Genomic DNA, 19,586 nt, shown 5'->3' on the forward strand with positions numbered 1-19,586 from the left:
AGATACACGTTTGGTCTCAATTATTTTTATCGAAAAATGCAACGATGCGCGGTCTACCTGTTGGACATGTTGAGTAAAAAGCAGCGGATAGTAAAGTTGATGTCCGTGATCCCAGGAATGGAGACCACTTTCTGCAGGGTTATAAGTTATCATAGTCGTGTTTCGGTAGGGATTACTTAGACTGAGATTGACCGGGCCGCTCGAGCCCATATTGATACTAGGGACTGGTGCCCCTACTGGCCTAGCTCGTGCAAGCGCCGATGGCATACTTTCGCCGACTGCAAGCGTCTGCTCAAGGTAGAGATCAAAGGCGAGCTCCACGCGTGTAGCTCCTTCTGTTACACCGCCCACAGCATAAAGAACTCCACACACGATAAACATCTCGCCAACCTAAAAGCAGTGGGATGAACAGATATCATAATAAATCAGCTCACAATAACGATGATAGATCGCACGGCGAAATCGCAACGGTTAGCTTTAGGATCTTCATCCAATGGAAACAGAAAAGTGGCCGGATTCGTATGAAACTACAAGAAAAAAGGTCTAGCATGAATGTATCTCGTAATCAAGTTAAACTTAATATATAGTTTAAAATTGTTATTTTTTTCACATGTTACAATTAATGGCGGTGGCTTTTTATAGGTATAATATTTGATAATGAAAAGAGAAGCCTTTCTTAATTAATGCCAAGTAGTAGATTTATGTATTCCTCTCGGCGTTTATACTTAAACAGACACAGTTATCTAGTCGAATTGATCTCTAGTTCATGAATCAATGACTTCATGAATTATTATAGAAAAACCATACTGACCTGCCGATGGTCAAGTGTTAAGTTCCAAACTCGTTCAACTTTCATTGAGGATTCATCAAACTGGAATGCAATACAAACGGTATGAACAGATAAATGTAGGCACAAATGTACTACTGCGGAAAGAACTCTTCGATTTAGGAATTCAAAACAACTCACTCATTACGTCGGCATAGGTTATATAAAAAAATCTAATGAATAATGAATACTTACGAAATTCAATGGAATATAGTATAATAGTGTGAGATTTTTCAATTACCTTAATCATCTGAAGCTACTTTGAGATTACGCACCTCTCTTCTGGAAAGACTCAAACTGTTCAGAGAAATCTCAAGAGATTTGAGATACTAATTACGAATATATTGCCTGGCATAATTCTTTTACAGCCAACGTAACACGTTTTTGTCGTATGTGATATTATTTTATGCATCCTAATCCACTCTTTTTTCAGCTGACTTACCTTGAGCACCATTGTGTTAGTGGACTTCTCGGAAGCGTATACCGCCCAGAGGCCGTTTTCGTCTGCCATAACATCTACATGACTCCGCCGCGTTGAGTATAGCAGCCTGCAAAAGTTATAAAACGGAAAATTAGTATCTGAGTGTTAGCTAAAATAAAATATAGTAGGATTGAAATTGGCGAAATACTGCAACAATTAGAAATTGAATGCCACCTTAGGGTGGCTCACGCAAACAGCATTGGCTTATGATGACATCCCGCCCAATTGACGGAAGTCTTGAACCCTAACGACGCAGGACAAGGTGCTTTAATACAGAGTTCCATCCACCACATAAATACCAACAAGCTTTAGTATGGGGTGTCTACAGTAAACACAGGTCAATATTTGGACATTTTCTCACATTAATTTTCTTTCAATGTATTACTTGTATGTAGACTATAGTTATTTCAGATGGTGTATATACTGCTGCTTTAAACTCGAGTTCAACTAGCCATGAAGATATGAAGTTAGCCGTTTCCGCTTATCATTTCCTTACAATAATCATCTATATTTTCTTCGTAAGACTCTCCCTAAGGGCAACTCTGACGTTTCCTTTGTTTGCATAGATGATTAGCGGTTTTTCTAGTCTCTACTCATTCATCCTCTGACACAACTTGGTTTCTTCCTTGGCTGTGCTTATAATTATGCATATGTGTGTGTGGCATACTGGCCATTGATCCGTAGCCAAGCATACACCCCCCCCCCCCCCCAATAAGGTTTTCATTCACGATTGTTCGTCCTCTCTTGAACATTGCTACATAGGGTCAGCGAACGTTGGTTTTGATCACTTTGTATGCAGCCGCTTCTATCACCATCGCCATGACAATGTTGACTAGGACCCTGTAAATCGGGAGAATGCTTATGAGATGAGGTTCACGAAACTATTATCTAGAGAAAGTAAGAAAAGAATAAAAAGACGCGAGGGAAATTCGGAGGTCGATTCAGTAACCCGTACTATGTATGCAAGTGATGAGTTACCTTGGCGAGAGACAGCCTTCCCGTATAATAATGAGGAAATCAGGTAGGAACATGGAAGCGGCCAAAATATGCTTGCACATTAAAACTGTCAGTGTGGCCGCGTGACGCTCAGCCAAAGGTATCCAACAGACTACAGCCAGGACCCTGCCACACTCAAGCTGTATAACGGGGAGCGTCTCTTCTTAGGTTCTGCGCACCTTCAGAGTATGTCCTTCAAGTTTTCCGTTGCTATGAAAGTATAGAGTTTTTCTCAGGATTTTCGAACCCTTTCTGTAGCTTCATTATGGAAAAAGGAAGTCGCTGAAAGTCGGAAAGTAGCGACAGTGGTCACGAATAGCTGTGCGAATATTAACCTTATAGTAGCGATATACCGAGAATTCATACGATGTTATTCTCCAGTTTAAAAAAAAAGGTTACGACAGGTCGTACCGAGTAACTCTGGTAAGTAGTGTACTCTCGGCGGATCTCACAGACAATGACCTAATGTACATTTTTGGTCTCGAATACTCATGACATCTAATCAGTTTAAATTCAGTAACGATTCACTGCTTGCTGATCTGTTAATTGGTCATAGCCAGTTATTATCAAAGGCCAATTATACATTTTTCTAATAAGTAAAGAAAATTTATTTTACGGAATTGGAATCCTTATACGGTGAAGAGTGCATAAATCCCTATTTAGTGAATTATAGGTTCACGTTGATGCCGCCACCAGCATGGAAGGCATTTTTATTGACTGATAGGAGGACGCCCACGGAAACTTACCTGGACGATCGGCCAAACGCTACATCATCAATGTCAAGAGCGGCCGAAGTTTTATTTTCAAGATCGTATCGCACAAGGCTTCGAGTATTCATCTGATGGTAATAGAACACGTTATTATAGACTACGTGAGAATTGCCTCGAAACGGATACGGCAGAGCATGCCTGTAAAACAATACAAATAATTAATTATATAATTGGTTCCATTTTAGAACTGCTTAGGTTCTCCATCCTTTCTATTTCACCCTTTAATGACCCGTTCACGAGGTAAACAAAAATCTAATCGCTTTTAGGCGAATTAATCTATGCTTATCTGAAAAGAGCAAGCACTTTTAATATTTGCATTGATTTTTGTTTTTGTGGTATTGAGCATGCACCGATATATAAATATCTATATTTTAATGTTACCATTCAGCGTCTTCTAAAATATATTCAAGTTATACTACACACGAAAGTAATCTATCTTTAAGGATTTGTTATTTTACCGATACATAATCCTGAGTTGATCCGCCAGAGTGGTGCGCGGTGAAGCTAGCATTTTGCAAGACGCAGCCCATATAATTAGTAAATAGACATTTTGGAAATGTTCAAGCAGAACCCGTAGAGTATTGACATCTATTTCGGTAAACTACATAGTTGATTCATATAGTCAGTTTACCATATATTTAAGCGAGCAAAATTAAAGAAAGAAAACTAGAAAATAGAAAAAAAATTGTAGATGATAGAGAACTAATTCAAACAAATTGGATCCTATTTTGAACCCAGGGTCCCAAGCCTTTTGCTGCGAATGCTATATGTTATCTGCTAGCCCTATGACTCAGCGTAATCTGTCGTGTCGTTGATGAAAGCAGCTGTCCAAGACCTGTATTCATCTACACCTAGCGATACGCCTTCTAGAGTACACACAACTCGTCCACGTGTTCAGTGTACACGAACTTGCTTGATACTACAAACCGTGTTCTTCAACAGTCGTATCTGACTACCGCTGGAATACTGATGATAGCGTAAAGTATGAACGATTTCTTATTCTATCAAGTATTGGTGGACTCTCGTTACTTGTTTAGGTCGTGATTTCCAACACCTCACATTGCACCTTCGGTAATGGCAACAAGTGTTAAAATCGGCTTTAACGCCTTTGCATTTTTAACACTTACTCCATCTCCTAGCCTGTCTTCTTCAATATGGAGCCCAGATACCTGAACAAATATTCCATAACTTGTAGTATTAATAATGATAATTGCGCTCTACGCAAGCTGAAAAAATGGTAAGCAATTTCCCAAACTGATCACATTCATACTATCGAACAACATACAATGAATTCTCTAATAATGATTTTCCTTGACTCCAATCGACGAGACCTATATAAAATACGTTTATGTAGTATGTTAGAAGGTCAACCAACTTTGCTTGCGGTTTCTGGCATAAGTTACTCCAATTAGCTAATCCCCTTGATGCTGCACTATACTTGAAGTATTTATTTTACAAAAAGTTCTTTTGGGAAACGATCATGCGTCTTAAAATTTTGCAGAATTTATAGGATTTATCTTTTCAAAATTTACCTTTTTTTTTTTTTAATAATAGACTATTATTCTTTAGTTTATTTTTCACTGCAAATTTATAAAAAGATATGCACCTGATGCAAATATTACTTCTTATTGTTCTGCGTGGCTTTTTGAATACCTATGGTGTAAATAATAAATCCTTAAAGGATACCCGATGACTAAAACACGGTTAACTCGATTGAAGTCTACTCAAGGAGCCTGCCTGTATGGTTCCTTTAATTTTTTCCAGTATTCCATCGTACCATATTTATAAACATTGATGAAGTGCATTCTTTTTAATCTTTACTAAGCTACAAAATACCTTTACTGATCTATTTAGCGAACTCAAATGATTTTTCAATTTGATATCCTTAGGAGTACCATTTTTCGTGCCAAGTTTTTATTAGTCGCTGTAAAACAGATGGTTTGTTTCTTACTGAAAAGTGCGTGCCGTAGGACAGAATAAAACCTGGACTTTACCTTTTCGCAAGCTTCCCGTTGACAAATTCAAGAAGAGTATTTGGATCGTTATCCAATGTGACGAATGATCTGATAAATAAGGATCAAACAAAAAATTGTTATCTGATTTATGCAAAAGAGGTTTAAGCCAGCGAGCATTCTCTGATCAAGCAAGTAACAATTCAATAGTACGTACGGCAGAAAAATAATACGTCTCTATAATATCTCTTTGGAGCAATACAGTACGTTTTGATATCGCATGATAAATATAGCTTGATCAGAATATTGATTTAACGCAGTATGAAAACTACTTACTTGGCTAGATGTTTACCAGTACTAAAAAATTCTGCTACATTTGTTTTTAGTTTCAGCAAAGCTTTATTTCCGGCCCGCCATATGAGTGCGACATATGGGTAAGGCGTAACGGATAAACTTAATCATTTACGACGTTCGAATAAAGCACTACTCTTAGACAAATGATTGACTCAAGTAATAGTAACCGGCCTTAAAGTGTGCAAATGCAAAAAATCCCAAAGCAACTAATATTTTTATACTAACAAGACTGCTATAAATTTCTAATATGTTCAATTTAGATAAATTACCTTATTTAACGAGAGTACATACAAGGCTGAATATTTAAGCTAAGCCTTGAAGAATGGTTAATAAAAATATAAAGGAAGCTCTATATTAAAAATATAGAATAGCTTATAATTGCTTATCGGTTACTTTGGGTATCTGTGCCGATTTCTTTCATGCTTGCTGATTTTCTGAGTGACCAAGCTTCTCTGTTTATGGTACGAATAAAGCCACTTGCTCTAAGTTAGTGCTACAACAAATTTTTAATCAAGATAAGCAAGTGTTGATACCTAGAGGCATTAAAAGCTTTCCGAAAACAATCGCGGCCCCAGCCACCTTCAGCCTGTCCTCCTTGACGAACTAATACAGGTTTGCCCACTTTAGACACAAGCCGTCGGCGAGCGCATTCTGAAAGCAAAACAGAACACGTGCTTGTTAAATACGACGAGCTAGTATGAGGCAGGGAATCTTTAAACTAACATTAAAAATCTCTATGAGGTTTCCCCTAAGTAATGTGTAAAGCGATGGAGACACTGGCATCGTTATATTTCAGACATGGAATCGTCATTACAGAAGTACTTCGGCTCTAGTCGGCATTGCGTCGAATTGTCTTGCACGATCTGGCATTAGCTTTCAAAATATACTTGTTATTTTTTCGTGTGCATATAAGAATTCGTGTTTGTTGAACTGCGTGCATAATAATAATAGCTGACTAAGTAATTTTTACGTGCTTTTGATCTTCTGTAACAACGGAGGGGCGATTAAACGGGTGAAAAAAACCTAGAAAAATGCATATAAAAATAGCAAAATTGATGAAAAACATATGGGTAATGTTGCTGAATATTTCCAGCTTTCTACAAGACGGCTTATATTAAAGAATATTACCGGATACGTTATCATTCGTGTAAAATATCATAGACATCTCCCAGAAAAGATCCGGCTTACGCCAGTGGCGCTATGGATGACGAATCTAGCGGATGAGCCGTTGCCAAAAAGGTTCAGCCTTTAAAAGAAGAAAAAATAAGAATTTTTAAGAAAAAAACGGATGCCGAATGTACCGAACTTTTCTCGACATTGGCAATATGCGCATAGTCAGACATCAGTAGTCTGGCCACAACTAGGATAAGTATGACATGTCTATGCGATCTCTGTAGGCTGCCAGGTTTTAAACTACTTGCGAAAAGGTGGACTCAAAAACGTACTGCCATCTACTAACCATGCTGCTGATGATTGTGTAGCACGATTTTCTGTATATGATGAGATTAAAATCCGCTCGGTTCCTGTCTGTCGGCTGCATTTACCCACTCGCCCAACCGAGTACTCCTGCAAACCCCTTCTGTTCAATCTCAATCTTTTCGCTCGCCTCTCGTTTCTCTTCCATTAACAAAGGGGAATGCGACTCTCACTATCAACTCCGAATGAGGGAATACACTAATAACTTAATAATAGGAAATTCACGGGAGCGTAACGACAATGATAGTGATTGATATGCATGTGATCTGGCGCCGTTAACCATATCGCACGCTGCCGATATCGAGGGTGCCGCGTTTTGACTAGAGATTCTGCATTCTAGACGTGTGAGTTGGCACTTGGACATAGGCATACGGGTAGCGTCAGAACGTCCAGATCGTATGCACTAGATAATGCGAAGAAAGGTTATGTTCAATAGTGATTGAACAATCGAACACGCAAATATGTATTTGTGCGGGCCTTCAGCGTTCCAAAAAGGACGAGACTAGTCTTTATCAAAACGATGACAGAATAAGGAATCGCGAAAAATGAAAGGCGCGATTAATGACATTTTCAATGATAATCTATAATATGTTTTATCTTTCCGATCTATACCGATTCTGTATTTACAATATGCTGATGACAGTAATTGATTCCAAACACGCTGTTGCTCTTATCAAACCAAGTATGTTAAATAATTTTACTCAATGTAAATTGATATTATACTAAGTTTGAAGTTACTTGTCAGAAATGGGTTATCCCGGAACCGAGTGGCTGCCACTGCTCGACTCAGGTTGTAACGAGCGATACCACGTAGGTGTAACATTTTCCCACTTTCACCTATCAACACCGAGGCTCATAGGCATTACTATCCGGAGTCATTGATTTAATATTTCGTTTGATACTAGCGACGTGTGTAATTTATTCAAAGCATAAAGTTTTCTCAGGGTGAAAGTCTGAGCACTCGAAAAGCTAATACAAAATCCGGCAGTTGGGTCTAACTAAAGCATAGCAGAAATGCCTAAATTCTTTTCGTTTCGTGCGCGAGGTGAAACACGAGTAATGTTTTCCCTTCATATTAAATGGCGTTGTAGCAAGAAACGAATCTTAGCCGTATAGTCCTCGCATTTTTTCCATTACATCGTATCGCATCTGTTCAGCTTTATATAGTGTTAGTCCTGTCAGAAAGCAACCTGTGCAACAAAGAAGATAACCATTTTTCAGCTGCGTACAAAGTATAGAACATTTACCACCAGCGAAGACAACGCACCTTTCACCGTATATGATTTGCAATACCTCACTTTAAATGACCTCATGTGAGGTACCTCGCGGCCTTCAGCCTACAAATTTGCTGGTATTCAAGTGACACTACTCGCATATGTATATGCAAAGGAAAACGAGGTGTGATGAGGCTAAATGCCAGACTTTCAGTGGTCGTAGATGCGCGATCAATAGAGGGTGGTATCCACACATTGTGTCGGTGATAAAAAGCGCCTGGCTGATTGGTCATGTGTCCATTCAACTAGATGCTCGACTGATTGCCTGCTCCATGACGAATCGCGAGCGGAAAAAGCGGTTCCATACCATTATACGGTTTAATCAGAGAGCGTTTAACCTTTACTATGGCGGCTGATATCAACAACCAGCACAGTGTACTCCGGTATCCATTATTAGCATGAGCTTTATTCCAGCCAGTAAAGCTAAACCAAACGCGGTTTATTTCTGTATAGCGGTCAGCAAAATTCCGTAAATTTGAGTTCTTTGGAACTTTTTCTAAACATCTTATGAGATTCTACGATAACATATTTCCAGGACCTGTCCTACACGTTTTGCGGTGAGATTCTTACTACAGCCGAAAAATGATGTAGTATATATAGGGAAGAATTATAGTGGCTATCCTCATTTTTTTAGCGGCTCCACACCATTCAGGAACTAAAAGAAGTACACCCGTCCAGTTCGGAGCACAACAGCGTTCTTTATTCCCCTATCAAAAATGAATTACTTAGCTGCATAGATTATCAGTGGTTGTGTTCAAACGTAAGAGTTCATTTGAGACAAAACGTTGGCTCAGTTTCTACACCTTTCGGCCTCAACAGAAGCATCGAATGCGGAATTCGAACCAGCATATAAAGGCCCAATAATAAATAAGACAGACATTTTTTATGTTAGATTCTAGGTGTAAACACTAAATTTTAATTTGTTCAGTTGACAGAACATTTCGCAGAAAGTCTGTCAGAAGTGCCTCATTATCTTGAGGAACAAACGCGAGTAATGGTTGATATTAGTTGTAGCATAAAGACTACCTAAAGGCTAACTAAATTTTACGGAAATTTTATACAGATGTTTATATTGTTGGATGAATTCCGTTAAGCTTTGTCATTATTACTTACAATTAAAAGGTAACCAAAGGGAATTATATCTTAGTTCACATAACACTCTTTTAATTGACCCGCCTGGTTTTTCCGTTGGCGCGGCATCATTCAAAACAAAGATGGCGCGCTGCGCTCTTAGGAATATGTGCGACTGTTAAGAACGGTTAAGCGACTAGTTACAGGCCGGTTCCCGTTGTGCAAAAGAAAAGCAATATTATTTAGTTTCATTTAGGATAGCGTGTGTAAGTGGCTGTGTCGTATTGTCGTAATACCCTTAAAGTGATGGAGTTGTGTCAGATTGAGAATACGAGGAGCCCCATAATCGAAGTATTTTGCAATAATGGTTCTCCTCTCTTTTTTCAACAGTAGTGTGTTCTGTAGTACAATGTCAACGTCAAATAATCATAATAAAATTATCTTTGCCTTTATGTCAGTTTGTATTAATTCCTTATTCTTAGGGTCTCTGTTTTGTCCTGTGTTTTCCCTTTTTTAATGACAAATGTGTGTACCTTCCGCAATTTCCAGTTTAGTTATTTGTTGCTCGCTGAGTATACCTATTAACATTATGTCAGTATGTCATTTTTAGTAGGTTTATCTCGGTCAATCTGACGTCTGTCTTATTATAACTGTTGCCTCCACGATAAAGGATGTTTACAGTATTGTTTGACAACATATGCAGATTTTAGGGTGTGCGTGTATTGCGCTCTCATTATCATCTGAAATTATCGCAATCAAGAAAATAAGGTGTCATCCTCTACTTGTCATATATGACCAATTTTCTCCTGGTTCAGTATCGACTTATTCAATAGAAATGCAAACTGAATCGTGGATTCATGGGTTTTTGTTTAGAACTATAAAGAAGCGTCCAGGTTTCAGAAGCAGGGCAAAGTGTGAATGTATTTAACTGTAGACTGTGTAAATGTACTCAACATCAATTGAACAGGTAAGAAAGCTGCAATTTTCATTTACTGTTTGTGACAGCAAAAATTGGTAGTCAGAGAAACTGCATATAATAAAGGAGGACTTGCTTTAGCTTGTATACTAACACTTAGATATTTTTTTTGTATTTATCAATTTACAGCACTATTCGCCGTGGAGGCCTCCAGGATGCTGTTGTTTCAACAGGGCCTCTGGAAAGCCTGTGCGTATCCACAGCGGTAATGGGATATGCTTATCTACAAAGAAAGCAGTTTTCATCCGTGGTTCTCACAAAGTAAGTTTAAACTTTCACCCATTTAGCTCATTGCACCTCTAATGGTCCTCGTAACCCAACAAGCTTAGAAAAAATCTGCCGTTCAAACCGTAGTGATGTTTCCGTGTCTGATCAAACTGTTCTGCTCTTCTTTATTTTAACCATTAGTTGATGCAACTACCCGTAACGGAGAAACCATTGTCTAGAATGTAATCTTCTTACACCTAGTTCTAATTATTGTCTTGTTCATTTGTGCTGTTTTGCAGGTCAAACTAATGTATGGCCGTAATCTACATTCAAGCTGCGGTTATCGTATCGTTGATGGCCAAAGCTATGGGTAAGCTGTTCTTCAGACAGCTTCGCCTAGCCAAGATCGAGGTACACTTGCTAAGAAAAAAGTATCAAAGTTATAATCGGACGCTGTTTTCCCGCACTTACGCATTTACCGGCCCATTAGCAAATATAATGCGCTAATCGTCTCCCCTGTCACTTTTAATGTTACCAGTTTTGACGCTATATTTGTGATGCGATGGGAGAACAGATACACTCCTGCATCAACACCGCCCCAGGACGTTTTAGAAAGTTCGTAATACAATGTTTGGTGTGTAATTTCAGCATAATTCCATCAGAGAGAGTGGTACGCTATAACAAAAACACGTTTATCCTTTACAATATTCCGAGATGATTTCTCGCCAAAATTTATAACCCCCTCTTATTACATCTCCTCCTAAAAGTGAGTAGACGCAAGCAAACTGCTACGTTGATTGAACTCTTTCATTTGAGTACTACTCGAGGAAATAATCATTATCATGTATGATCATTCCATGATGGTATCCATGGGCATCATAATACTGAGTATTAATGGCGTTGATATCGTGCCTCAACAATGAAAAGGGTTCCCACTATTTAGCCGAGGACCGAGTTAACTTCATTGAGCGAAGCCCAAATATTTCTTTGTTGTTTTACGAGTTTGTTATGCGTTTGTTCGTGATGCCTACTTCAGTGTCGCGATAGCTGGACCCTTAAAGAGTTTTTTGACCTTTAAAATATATTACGTTTTTTGTATATCCTGCGCATCCACTATTATTATCATTATTAATTAATATTAATAATAATAGTAATTTTATTATTGCTATAGTTATGGTAATATAACTTTTTTTGATAACAAATTTTTAATAACGGAAAACTACAGTATATTGTTAACACTCTGCTACCTATAACACTCTTAAAGCATGTTGTTTTTAGACCCTATATAATAGATGTGTATGCTATAGTCAATAGTTGCATCAAATTCATGGGTCTCGGATAGATGTCAAGCAAATCTGAGCGTTTTGAAGAAGACGCTTTGAACTATTGGATAGATTCTATAGACAATATTATTAGCAGATTATCCATAGTTTTGCCCGTAGTAATGCTCTTTTTATTTTTCGTGAATGCAAGTGCAGGTGGTTTTCGGTTTCGAGAATGCGATCCTTCTTTTTCCTGTTTGGTATATACTAATAAAATACGTTTTACAGTCAATCGATTCTCGTGCTGAAGCCCAGTAGAAGATTAAGGTCGGGCTCCTTCTTTACATCAAACATGATGAGCTCGTCTAAGATAACATATACCACTCGATCTGTTTTGGACTTTTCTAGCATAGTATTATGGCGTGACGTGTTCTCTAGTGCGATGATTATAGCTCAAGCATTTGTTGTGAAAGAGATTGGTTATTTTACTCATTTCTCCTTCTGTCGCCCGCCTCCGCTAAAAGGATGTCCGCTTATTTTGCTTCTCCGTACAATATACTACGCAAATCCAGTGAAATTGCAGACAAGCATTATATTTCCACTGCTCGTGGAACTTGCTTTCTTAGATATTGCCTTACGCTCGTCATGCTGCGTTTGATACCTTCCCGTTGTTACCTGGGTCTATAACGTGTCTGCCTAAGCCTATTTTAAACTGCCGAAATATGGTTTGTTATTTAACAGGGTAGCCGTACACTTCCCAAATTTGGATGCATTCAGCTCCCCTTTTGTGGGAGCAACCAGCAAATAACGACAACAACAAAGCCTGGGGATTTTGTTTTTACCACATATTTTTTATTTTAATTTTGAAGTTTAAAAATTACCTAAAAAGTAAATGTAGTTTTTGAATAAATATCCTAGTCGATGATATATTAACTCTCTTTACAGAGCCGTTGTCACTCATATGTGTTATTTTATGCTAAGGTTGCAGGGCCTGTTGGCCCTGGAGCGCCTTCATCTGGCGGACTCAACAAGGCCAGTACAAATCAAACTGGGGGCTAAGGTGGAAACATTGCTCCCGGAGACGTCAGCGGGGTCGCGACACCAACTGCATCCACAGTAATTCCACCTCGATCACCGTTTATGTTTCTATTCGCGCTGTTGCTACCACCGCTTCTACCGATCATTCCGGATGGACTCAACCTCGGCACGCTATCAGAAGGCGAATTTAGTCCGATGAAGGGCAATGATTAGCTTGCCATTGAAGCTCGAATTCAGCGTCTTAGAAATATTCAAATTTTAGTCTATGCTGCTGTTACGATGATGGTACAATACAATAATGGAACCACTGTTGCATCAGCAAATTCGCAACCTGCAGCAGCACAAGAGGCATCGACCTGATACGTAACCGGCTAGCACTAGAAATCCAAGTGCTGCACCGAACTGCAGCAGCAACAACAGCAGCGGGCACAGGCAGGCTCTCCGGCGGGGTCCACTAATGCTATGCAGTCAACAAAGTCTTCAACGTCGACCAATAACACGGTAAAATACATTATATTGTACAGCAAACATAACGTTCAAAGCTTAATGTCAAGAGCATTCTGAGCGATACAAAACACAGGTCATAAAATTTGGAAGATGAATGGAAATTCTGGAGAATCGGTGTGAGTCTGCAGTTCCAACCTAACCCATAAAGAGGCATGGTTGCTATTAAAGACAATTCCATGTACTATGAATGTTCCCTACTACTTCGATTACCTGTTCGTCGTTACAGCACAGTTTCGTTGGTCCAAGCTATCAGAACTGAGTTATTCCTATTGTCTTTATGTCTAGGCTTCATTCGGCTTTTTTTTGTTTAAAGAGTTTTGTAAATTTTTAACATCGCGAAATTCTAATACAATCGCTTACATTTATAAATTAACCGAAAGAGACGTGAAATATCCCATTATGAAAATTTCTCATTTCACCTATTCCTCATTTGGTTTTCGTTTTCATTTAAAATTGAAGGCATTTTAAAATGACGAGACTTCTGGTATGTAACGAATAAAAGCAAACTCCCTTCTGTTTACATATATTTTAAGACGATGCGATCCCCTCATATGATACATCGCCAACACAAACGCTAGTGCTGTCAGTTCCTCATCGTGTAGTAAGAAAGTTTCATGGCATACTTTATACGTTTCCAATATATTTTAATTCTAATATACTTTCCGAGTTTTAAGCATCATCGAAGGTTGACAGCATAGTGCCTTATCGTAGAACCGCCCGGTCCTCTTGTTGGCACGTCATCATTCAAAACAAAAATGGCGCGGTGCGCTCTCAGCGAAAAATGTGGTTACTAGACACGGTGGAACGAGTGTGGTTACAGACCGGTTTGCTCGCCCTGTTACAGGAAGGCTGTATTAGTAGTTGAATTTATTGTGTTTTGCTGGTGTTGTGGTGTTGTAGTGCTTATCTAAGATGGAAACGTGTCAGACCGAAGGATGTGGAGAGCCAGCTAAGCTCCAGTGTCCCACCTGTCTGAAACTCGGTACGTAGGCGGTATATCTACAGCCCGTTCATACCTCTTCCAAACTGGGAGATAGGCGCATGCATTCATATGCGTATTGACGCCCCGCGTTTAAATAGTTCCAGCAGTAATTTTTTAGTGGGACTTGCCAGTTTTATGCTTACGATAATTGATGATTAAATCGCCCGGCACTCACCTAGTCTATTAAAAAAAGTTCGGTGAAATCGAATATCTGCGATGCATAATCTGCGAGAATCGAACGTGTTTGCCAATCGATGAGATGATTATGTGCGTATATATCTATTCGAAGGGATGGTAAAACTGAGGCCTTACTGCGTTTTGGCACCACTGGATAATAAATGGTACAAATAAAAATTAACTTGAAAATTAAGGTGTTTGTGTTATTTTAAAAATAGTAGAGAGTTTGCACCAAAAATATACCAAGTTGGTACTTGGGAAAATTGGCAAGTGGGCATAAAAAATAACGAAATCTTGGGAAGAGGCTCTATTCCAAATACCTTAACTTTTTTTTAACCTAAACTCGTACTTGTGAAGAAATGTTACATTTGCTATGAAGACCTTAGTACAGTTCCTTTCACCTTTAGTTTTATGAAAATCTTATTGGCTAAGTGAATCACAAAATATTCAAAGGACTTCAAAATAATGAGAATAAGTCATTGCATAAACCATGAACGCTCTCTATCATATCCCTTTTTAACCTAAGTTTACATTTAAGTCGAACATCGTTTTTAGCAGTCCTTTTATTAAAATTGTTTATGCCTGGTAATGGTATCTGATTTAGTGCCCTATATTGCTAGATAAATATTTTTGAGTGCGGTAGTAATTATTTGAGTCATAATGAAGTAGCTGGGTAACGTTTTGGGCACGTGTTCCAAATGAAAATATAGTTTTGGTTGTTGATGTCCTGTGTCCTGCTCTGTGATGAACTTTTGTGTACCTATTATTGCTTACTCGCCTTTTTCTGTGATATTGATGGTTCGAATTAAAGTTTCCTGCGTGGTGTCGACCGTACGTATTTGCAAACTTGTGAAGCTATGATATCATTTAACGTCATGTTCATCAGACATTTCCGGTAGACGAAACAGCACTAATTTCCAGTGAATGTAAAAATATGACATTGGTGTCGCATCCTTAATGCTGAAATAGTAGCTGGGTTATAGCTCCTTAATTAAGGTGCGTTATAAATGCATCACGGTACTTTATGTACCGCTTTTGACAGTACTATCGTCGACTTTCAGCTAGAACTATAGCATTGTTTTTTCGTGTGCTTGTTTTCAGGCATTAAAGGCTCATATTTTTGCAACCAAGTTTGCTTCAAAGGATCGTGGAATACGCACAAGGCTATTCACAAAACAGCAAAGTCGGAAAACGATAGTAATGCGAACAGTGAGAAGCCGTATAATCCTTGGCCGCACTACCATTTCTCCGGGAAACTTCGACCTGGACGAATCAGCACGAAGCGTACTGTGCCAGCTCATATAAAGCGACCAGACTACGCTGACCATCCAGAGGGCATTCCCGTCTCTGAACAGGCCATGAAGGGTGCGGAAATTAAAGTGCTCAATGAGGTACGACGTGTCAACGGTGACGGAAAAATTGGTTCAGGTGTCTGCTCATCATGTGCTTAAGTTAGAAATTCGATTATTTATTGTTGTCTAATTCGTTCTTTAATTTGGTTGCCTACGGCGGGTCAGTATGACGCGTTGATGTGGCGTCGTAGTTCATGATAGATGCATTGGATTTTGCAGGCTGAACAGGAGGCGGTTCGCAAAGCGTCATTGTTAGCACGTGAGTGTCTAGACGTTGCGTTGGCTGCAGCAAAGCCCGGTGTTACCACCGACGAGCTGGATAGACTCGTTCATGAAGCGGCCATTGCAAGGAACTGTTATCCGTCACCCCTAAACTACTACAAATTTCCAAAGGTAATTAGCTTCTGCAGCGCTATGATTGGCACATAAGCGTTCAGTCTCTTTAGTGTGCTAAAATCGTATTCTGTTTCTGTATTTTCTTCGAGCGAGCTGAAAGAGTAGGTAAAACATCGATAGAAAAATTGCAAGTTGATATATCACCGTTGATTGCAAGTTGATGATCTGCTAGTGCAAAGGGTTCAATTGTTGTAATGGAACTATTATTGGGAGTTTCTTCATTAGCATTATGGTAATTCTTGGTAATTTTATATGCCTATGTGTATTTTTGGCATAGAGTTGTTGTACATCCGTAAACGAGGTAATCTGCCACGGCATTCCTGACGATCGGCCGTTGAAGGACGGGGACATTTTGAACGTGGACGTTACTGTATATCACAATGGATACCACGGAGACCTCAACGAGACCATTTTTATCGGAAAGGTATTTTATCGAAACAGTCACCCTGGTTTTGGGTTTTCCTCAGTTCGCCTGCTTTCGCTTTTTCAGTCTTTTGCATCACATGTTGAGCCATATATTCCTAGTCTTCCGCGCGTAGCCAAGATTTATTTTCGCGTCAACTTTTATAGTTAGAAAAAAATGGTTGTTGCAGTTTTTTAGGTTCCCTGTTAAATAAATTAATTTCCCAAGTGGTTGTATTCATCCAGGTCGACGAGGCTGCGAAGAAGCTTGTTCGTGTAACTTACGAATCTCTACAGAAGGCGATCGAGTGCTGCAGGCCTGGCGTACTATATCGCGAAATCGGGAAAATTATTCAGAAGCACGTCCAACAAAATGGAGGGTTTTCCGTTGTTAAATCATATTGTGGACACGGAATTCATTCACTATTCCACACAGCGCCTAGCGTTCCGCATTACGCTAAAAACAAGGCTGTTGGTGTAATGAAGGCTGGGCATTGCTTCACTATTGAACCGATGATCTCGGAAGGCGTTTGGCAAGATGAGGTAAGTTAGAAATAATTTAGAATAATTTAGAGACACTAAGAAAGAGAAGCTAGATGAGATACCTATTAATAATAGTTAAAATTCAACACTGTAGTGTTATATTGCCCCAGAACTCGAACATACTGAAATAGCTATAGAATCAGTCTCTTTGCCTAATGCTTTTCAATAAATTTGTAAACGATGGTAGATAGCTTTACTTGTAAATGGTGGAAAGGGTTTAATAAAATATCGGTGTAGTCGAAGTGAATGCTTTTCTTTTTAGACTTCAGACCCGGGTTGGTGCGTTTCATTAACAGGTGTGGCCCGATAATTGGACTGCAGTAACTACCGATGGCAAGCGATCAGCTCAGTTCGAGCAAACACTCCTTGTTACTGATACGGGCGTCGACATTCTGACAAGACGGAGAAAGAAGAATGGCCAGCCGTGGTTCATGGACCAACTTCAGGCTGAACAGGCGAAAGGCAGCGATGGAGATAACAGCTGCCAATAGTAACAGTAGTTAGTAGGAATCGCAGCTGTGTCAAATCGAATAGACCTAGAGTTCAAACCGCAGGCTAGATGCACCATTATAGGATCGCTGCCCATAATTATTTTTCAATTTAAAGCTCGTAGTAACAACGGCAGTTATCGCAATGATGATATTATTAGAACGTTTGCCATCTAATTAACGAGATGAAAAGCCAGCAAACAAAGCGACAAAAAGGCTTCTGTTGGCAAGGGTTGTATTCTATGGTGCATCCACCGGTGATTTTGATGGGAGATGATGATTTCCCTACAGAATGCTTCATACATCTTAACCGGGAGTTAGGAACAAAAGCGGTTAGAGTACTACATAGTATACAGTCATATCATAGCAGCAAAAATGTGACATGTTATGCCGGCTTATTTTTTTGTTGTTGTTATTAACGATTGTTGTTGTGAACGCTGTGTGAGATAACGATGATAATGAGTGGCTATATTTGAAGATGCGCGCGATGTCGCAAGCTTATTAAGGAAAACAAAGAAAACACATTTTCGTTGAATATGTGGATAGAGTGAATATTTTTGGCGGGAAAATCAGAGACAGATATTATATTCAGAATTGTCAAAACAGTTGGTCGTCACCACTGATAAAATCGCCGTAGATATCTTGCATATTGAATTATATTTAGTGACTGGAGAAAGCGCTACTTGATGGATATGGTTAGTTGGGAGTAGTCATCATTTGAAAGGGAGGGTATGATGATTTCTACGCATGGATTATGGACAACTGATACTAGCTAGAGACTATATGGCAATATTAAAACAAAGGAATAATTAAGTATAATAAAACAAAATTAACGTGCATAAAGTATCTGCCGCTTGATGTGGTAATCATGGTTGTGTATGTTTGCATGTTAAATGGGTCGTGTGCTGTTTGGTTAGGTTTAAAGGTATATAGTAGTATAAAAGTGTAAATGATTTTTTGATCCCTTCAAACCTTGTGAATCGAATCTTCCTCATAAAAAGTGACACTTTTCAGCGCCGATACGTTGCGAAAGGCAATAATGCCTATGAGACGTCGAGGAACACTTTAATATTATACAAGTCGGGTTTGTAATGATAAAATTAAAATAAACCCGATACCTGCTTTGGAAGCGGTGATACTTTATTGAAGCATCCTTTCCGATGGACTAACGGGTCTTTGTAAGGTTGCTTTAGTACAAACGCTGCAGAGAAACATTTGATTAATACTCCTTTAGTGAGTTGAAATAAAAAAAACTGATAGTAGTAAGTCGAGTAATGGATAACTTCATTCATTAAAGCCTAGATTTCAAATGAAATTCTTTAAAAACGTTCTCTTATAGCTGAAGATTCAAGGGTATTTGCGTACTACTAAAGTTCTGTTCCTTTATTTGCTTCTACACAAATGTCAGTGAAGCTCGTGAAGTTCTGACACAAACCTTAGTTGTGGGAAATAATGCTGTAGTAAAATTAATTGTGATACAATGGAATATTTTAGCAGAATTCGAGAAGTAGGCAACTTCTTATTTTAAATATTTAGTAATACTACCTCAGGTACCCGAAACAGTTAACGTTCACAATTATTAGCGTTTGGTACTAGCAGGAGGAGACATGTTTTCGAAAATCGGCATGCTTATCCGCTGTAGATTAACAAGCGATACATATTGATATAGACTCAAAAGAGAAATCAAAAGAAGCTTTGGAGACAAGTCGCTTCAGTTGCTTAAAAATAAAAACTTGCGAACTTCGTCAACTGCAGTGGTCAACAAGTTGCTTTAGGCTAAACTGATGATCCCCAAATCTCATGCTACCGCAGGATATACAACAGCATAGAAATCTGGTTAATCAGTTGGTTTCGCAGCCCAAACCCTATTCTGCAGAAACGATCATGAGGGAAGTCTTCCTGGTACCTTCGAAAGTGTGCGCAACTTTTCTTTTAGTAGTACCTAGCTATTATAGTTCGGTCTTTGTTTCGAATATGTGCTGTGATAGAAACCCGTAGCTTAGCAAGAAATTGACTGCTACTCGAATGCCGTAACAAGTGACTTTTTTACGAAAAT

The 19,586-nt window shown here is 38.9% G+C and overlaps 2 protein-coding genes and 1 long non-coding RNA gene across 9 annotated transcripts in view; 2 read left to right on the forward strand and 1 right to left on the reverse strand.

The window, feature by feature from the left end:
• The window catches only part of LOC111254013 (uncharacterized), a 213,462-nt gene that overhangs the window by 1,607 nt on the left and 192,269 nt on the right, over positions 1 to 19,586 (reverse strand). For 3 of the 4 annotated variants that reach the window (XM_086975599.1, XM_086975601.1, XM_086975600.1), the window contains 6 exons: positions 5,913 to 6,030; positions 5,068 to 5,136; positions 3,050 to 3,211; positions 1,269 to 1,374; positions 812 to 871; positions 58 to 390 (listed from right to left, as the gene is read on the reverse strand). In XM_086975599.1, the coding sequence (XP_086831725.1) occupies positions 58 to 390; positions 812 to 871; positions 1,269 to 1,374; positions 3,050 to 3,211; positions 5,068 to 5,136; positions 5,913 to 6,030 (848 nt within the window). Of the gene's footprint in view, positions 1 to 57; positions 391 to 811; positions 872 to 1,268; positions 1,375 to 2,376; positions 2,586 to 3,049; positions 3,212 to 5,067; positions 5,137 to 5,912; positions 6,031 to 19,586 lie in introns of those variants that run through there. The other variant, XM_086975602.1, reaches the window with a different exon arrangement.
• LOC147754309 (uncharacterized) lies at positions 9,271 to 12,771 on the forward strand. Of its 3 annotated transcripts, none has more exons than XR_015317625.1 (4): positions 9,271 to 10,167; positions 10,306 to 10,437; positions 10,683 to 10,794; positions 12,634 to 12,771. It is a non-coding gene; the product is annotated as an uncharacterized LOC147754309 (long non-coding RNA). The 3 variants fall into 3 exon arrangements; XR_015317624.1 differs by having other exon boundaries at positions 9,277 to 10,167; positions 10,683 to 10,998; positions 12,627 to 12,765; XR_015317623.1 differs by having other exon boundaries at positions 9,284 to 10,167; positions 12,627 to 12,766.
• Positions 13,201 to 18,376, forward strand: LOC111254015 (methionine aminopeptidase 1). Of its 2 annotated transcripts, none has more exons than XM_022814438.2 (6): positions 13,201 to 14,172; positions 15,451 to 15,740; positions 15,921 to 16,094; positions 16,375 to 16,521; positions 16,746 to 17,042; positions 17,305 to 17,491. In XM_022814438.2, exons 1-6 carry the CDS (start codon positions 14,103 to 14,105, stop codon positions 17,350 to 17,352), a joined length of 1,026 nt encoding a protein of 341 aa, XP_022670173.2. In that variant the 5' UTR covers positions 13,201 to 14,102; the 3' UTR covers positions 17,353 to 17,491. The 2 variants fall into 2 exon arrangements, with proteins under 2 accessions (XP_022670173.2, XP_022670172.2); XM_022814437.2 differs by having other exon boundaries at positions 13,204 to 14,172; positions 17,339 to 18,376.

Source organism: Varroa destructor, unplaced genomic scaffold (genome assembly GCF_002443255.2).
Source record: "Varroa destructor unplaced genomic scaffold, Vdes_3.0 BEIS01000007.1, whole genome shotgun sequence".
Classification (NCBI taxonomy): Eukaryota; Metazoa; Arthropoda; class Arachnida; order Mesostigmata; family Varroidae; genus Varroa; species Varroa destructor.

Coding starts and splice junctions, on each gene's coding strand:
- LOC111254015 (XM_022814437.2), top strand. CDS start 14,103: ATGGAAACGTGTCAGACCGAAGGATGTGGAGAGCCAGCTAAGCTCCAG. Junction 14,173..15,450: donor TCCCACCTGTCTGAAACTCG/GTACGTAGGCGG, acceptor GCTTGTTTTCAG/GCATTAAAGGCTCATATTTT. Junction 15,741..15,920: donor AAATTAAAGTGCTCAATGAG/GTACGACGTGTC, acceptor TGGATTTTGCAG/GCTGAACAGGAGGCGGTTCG.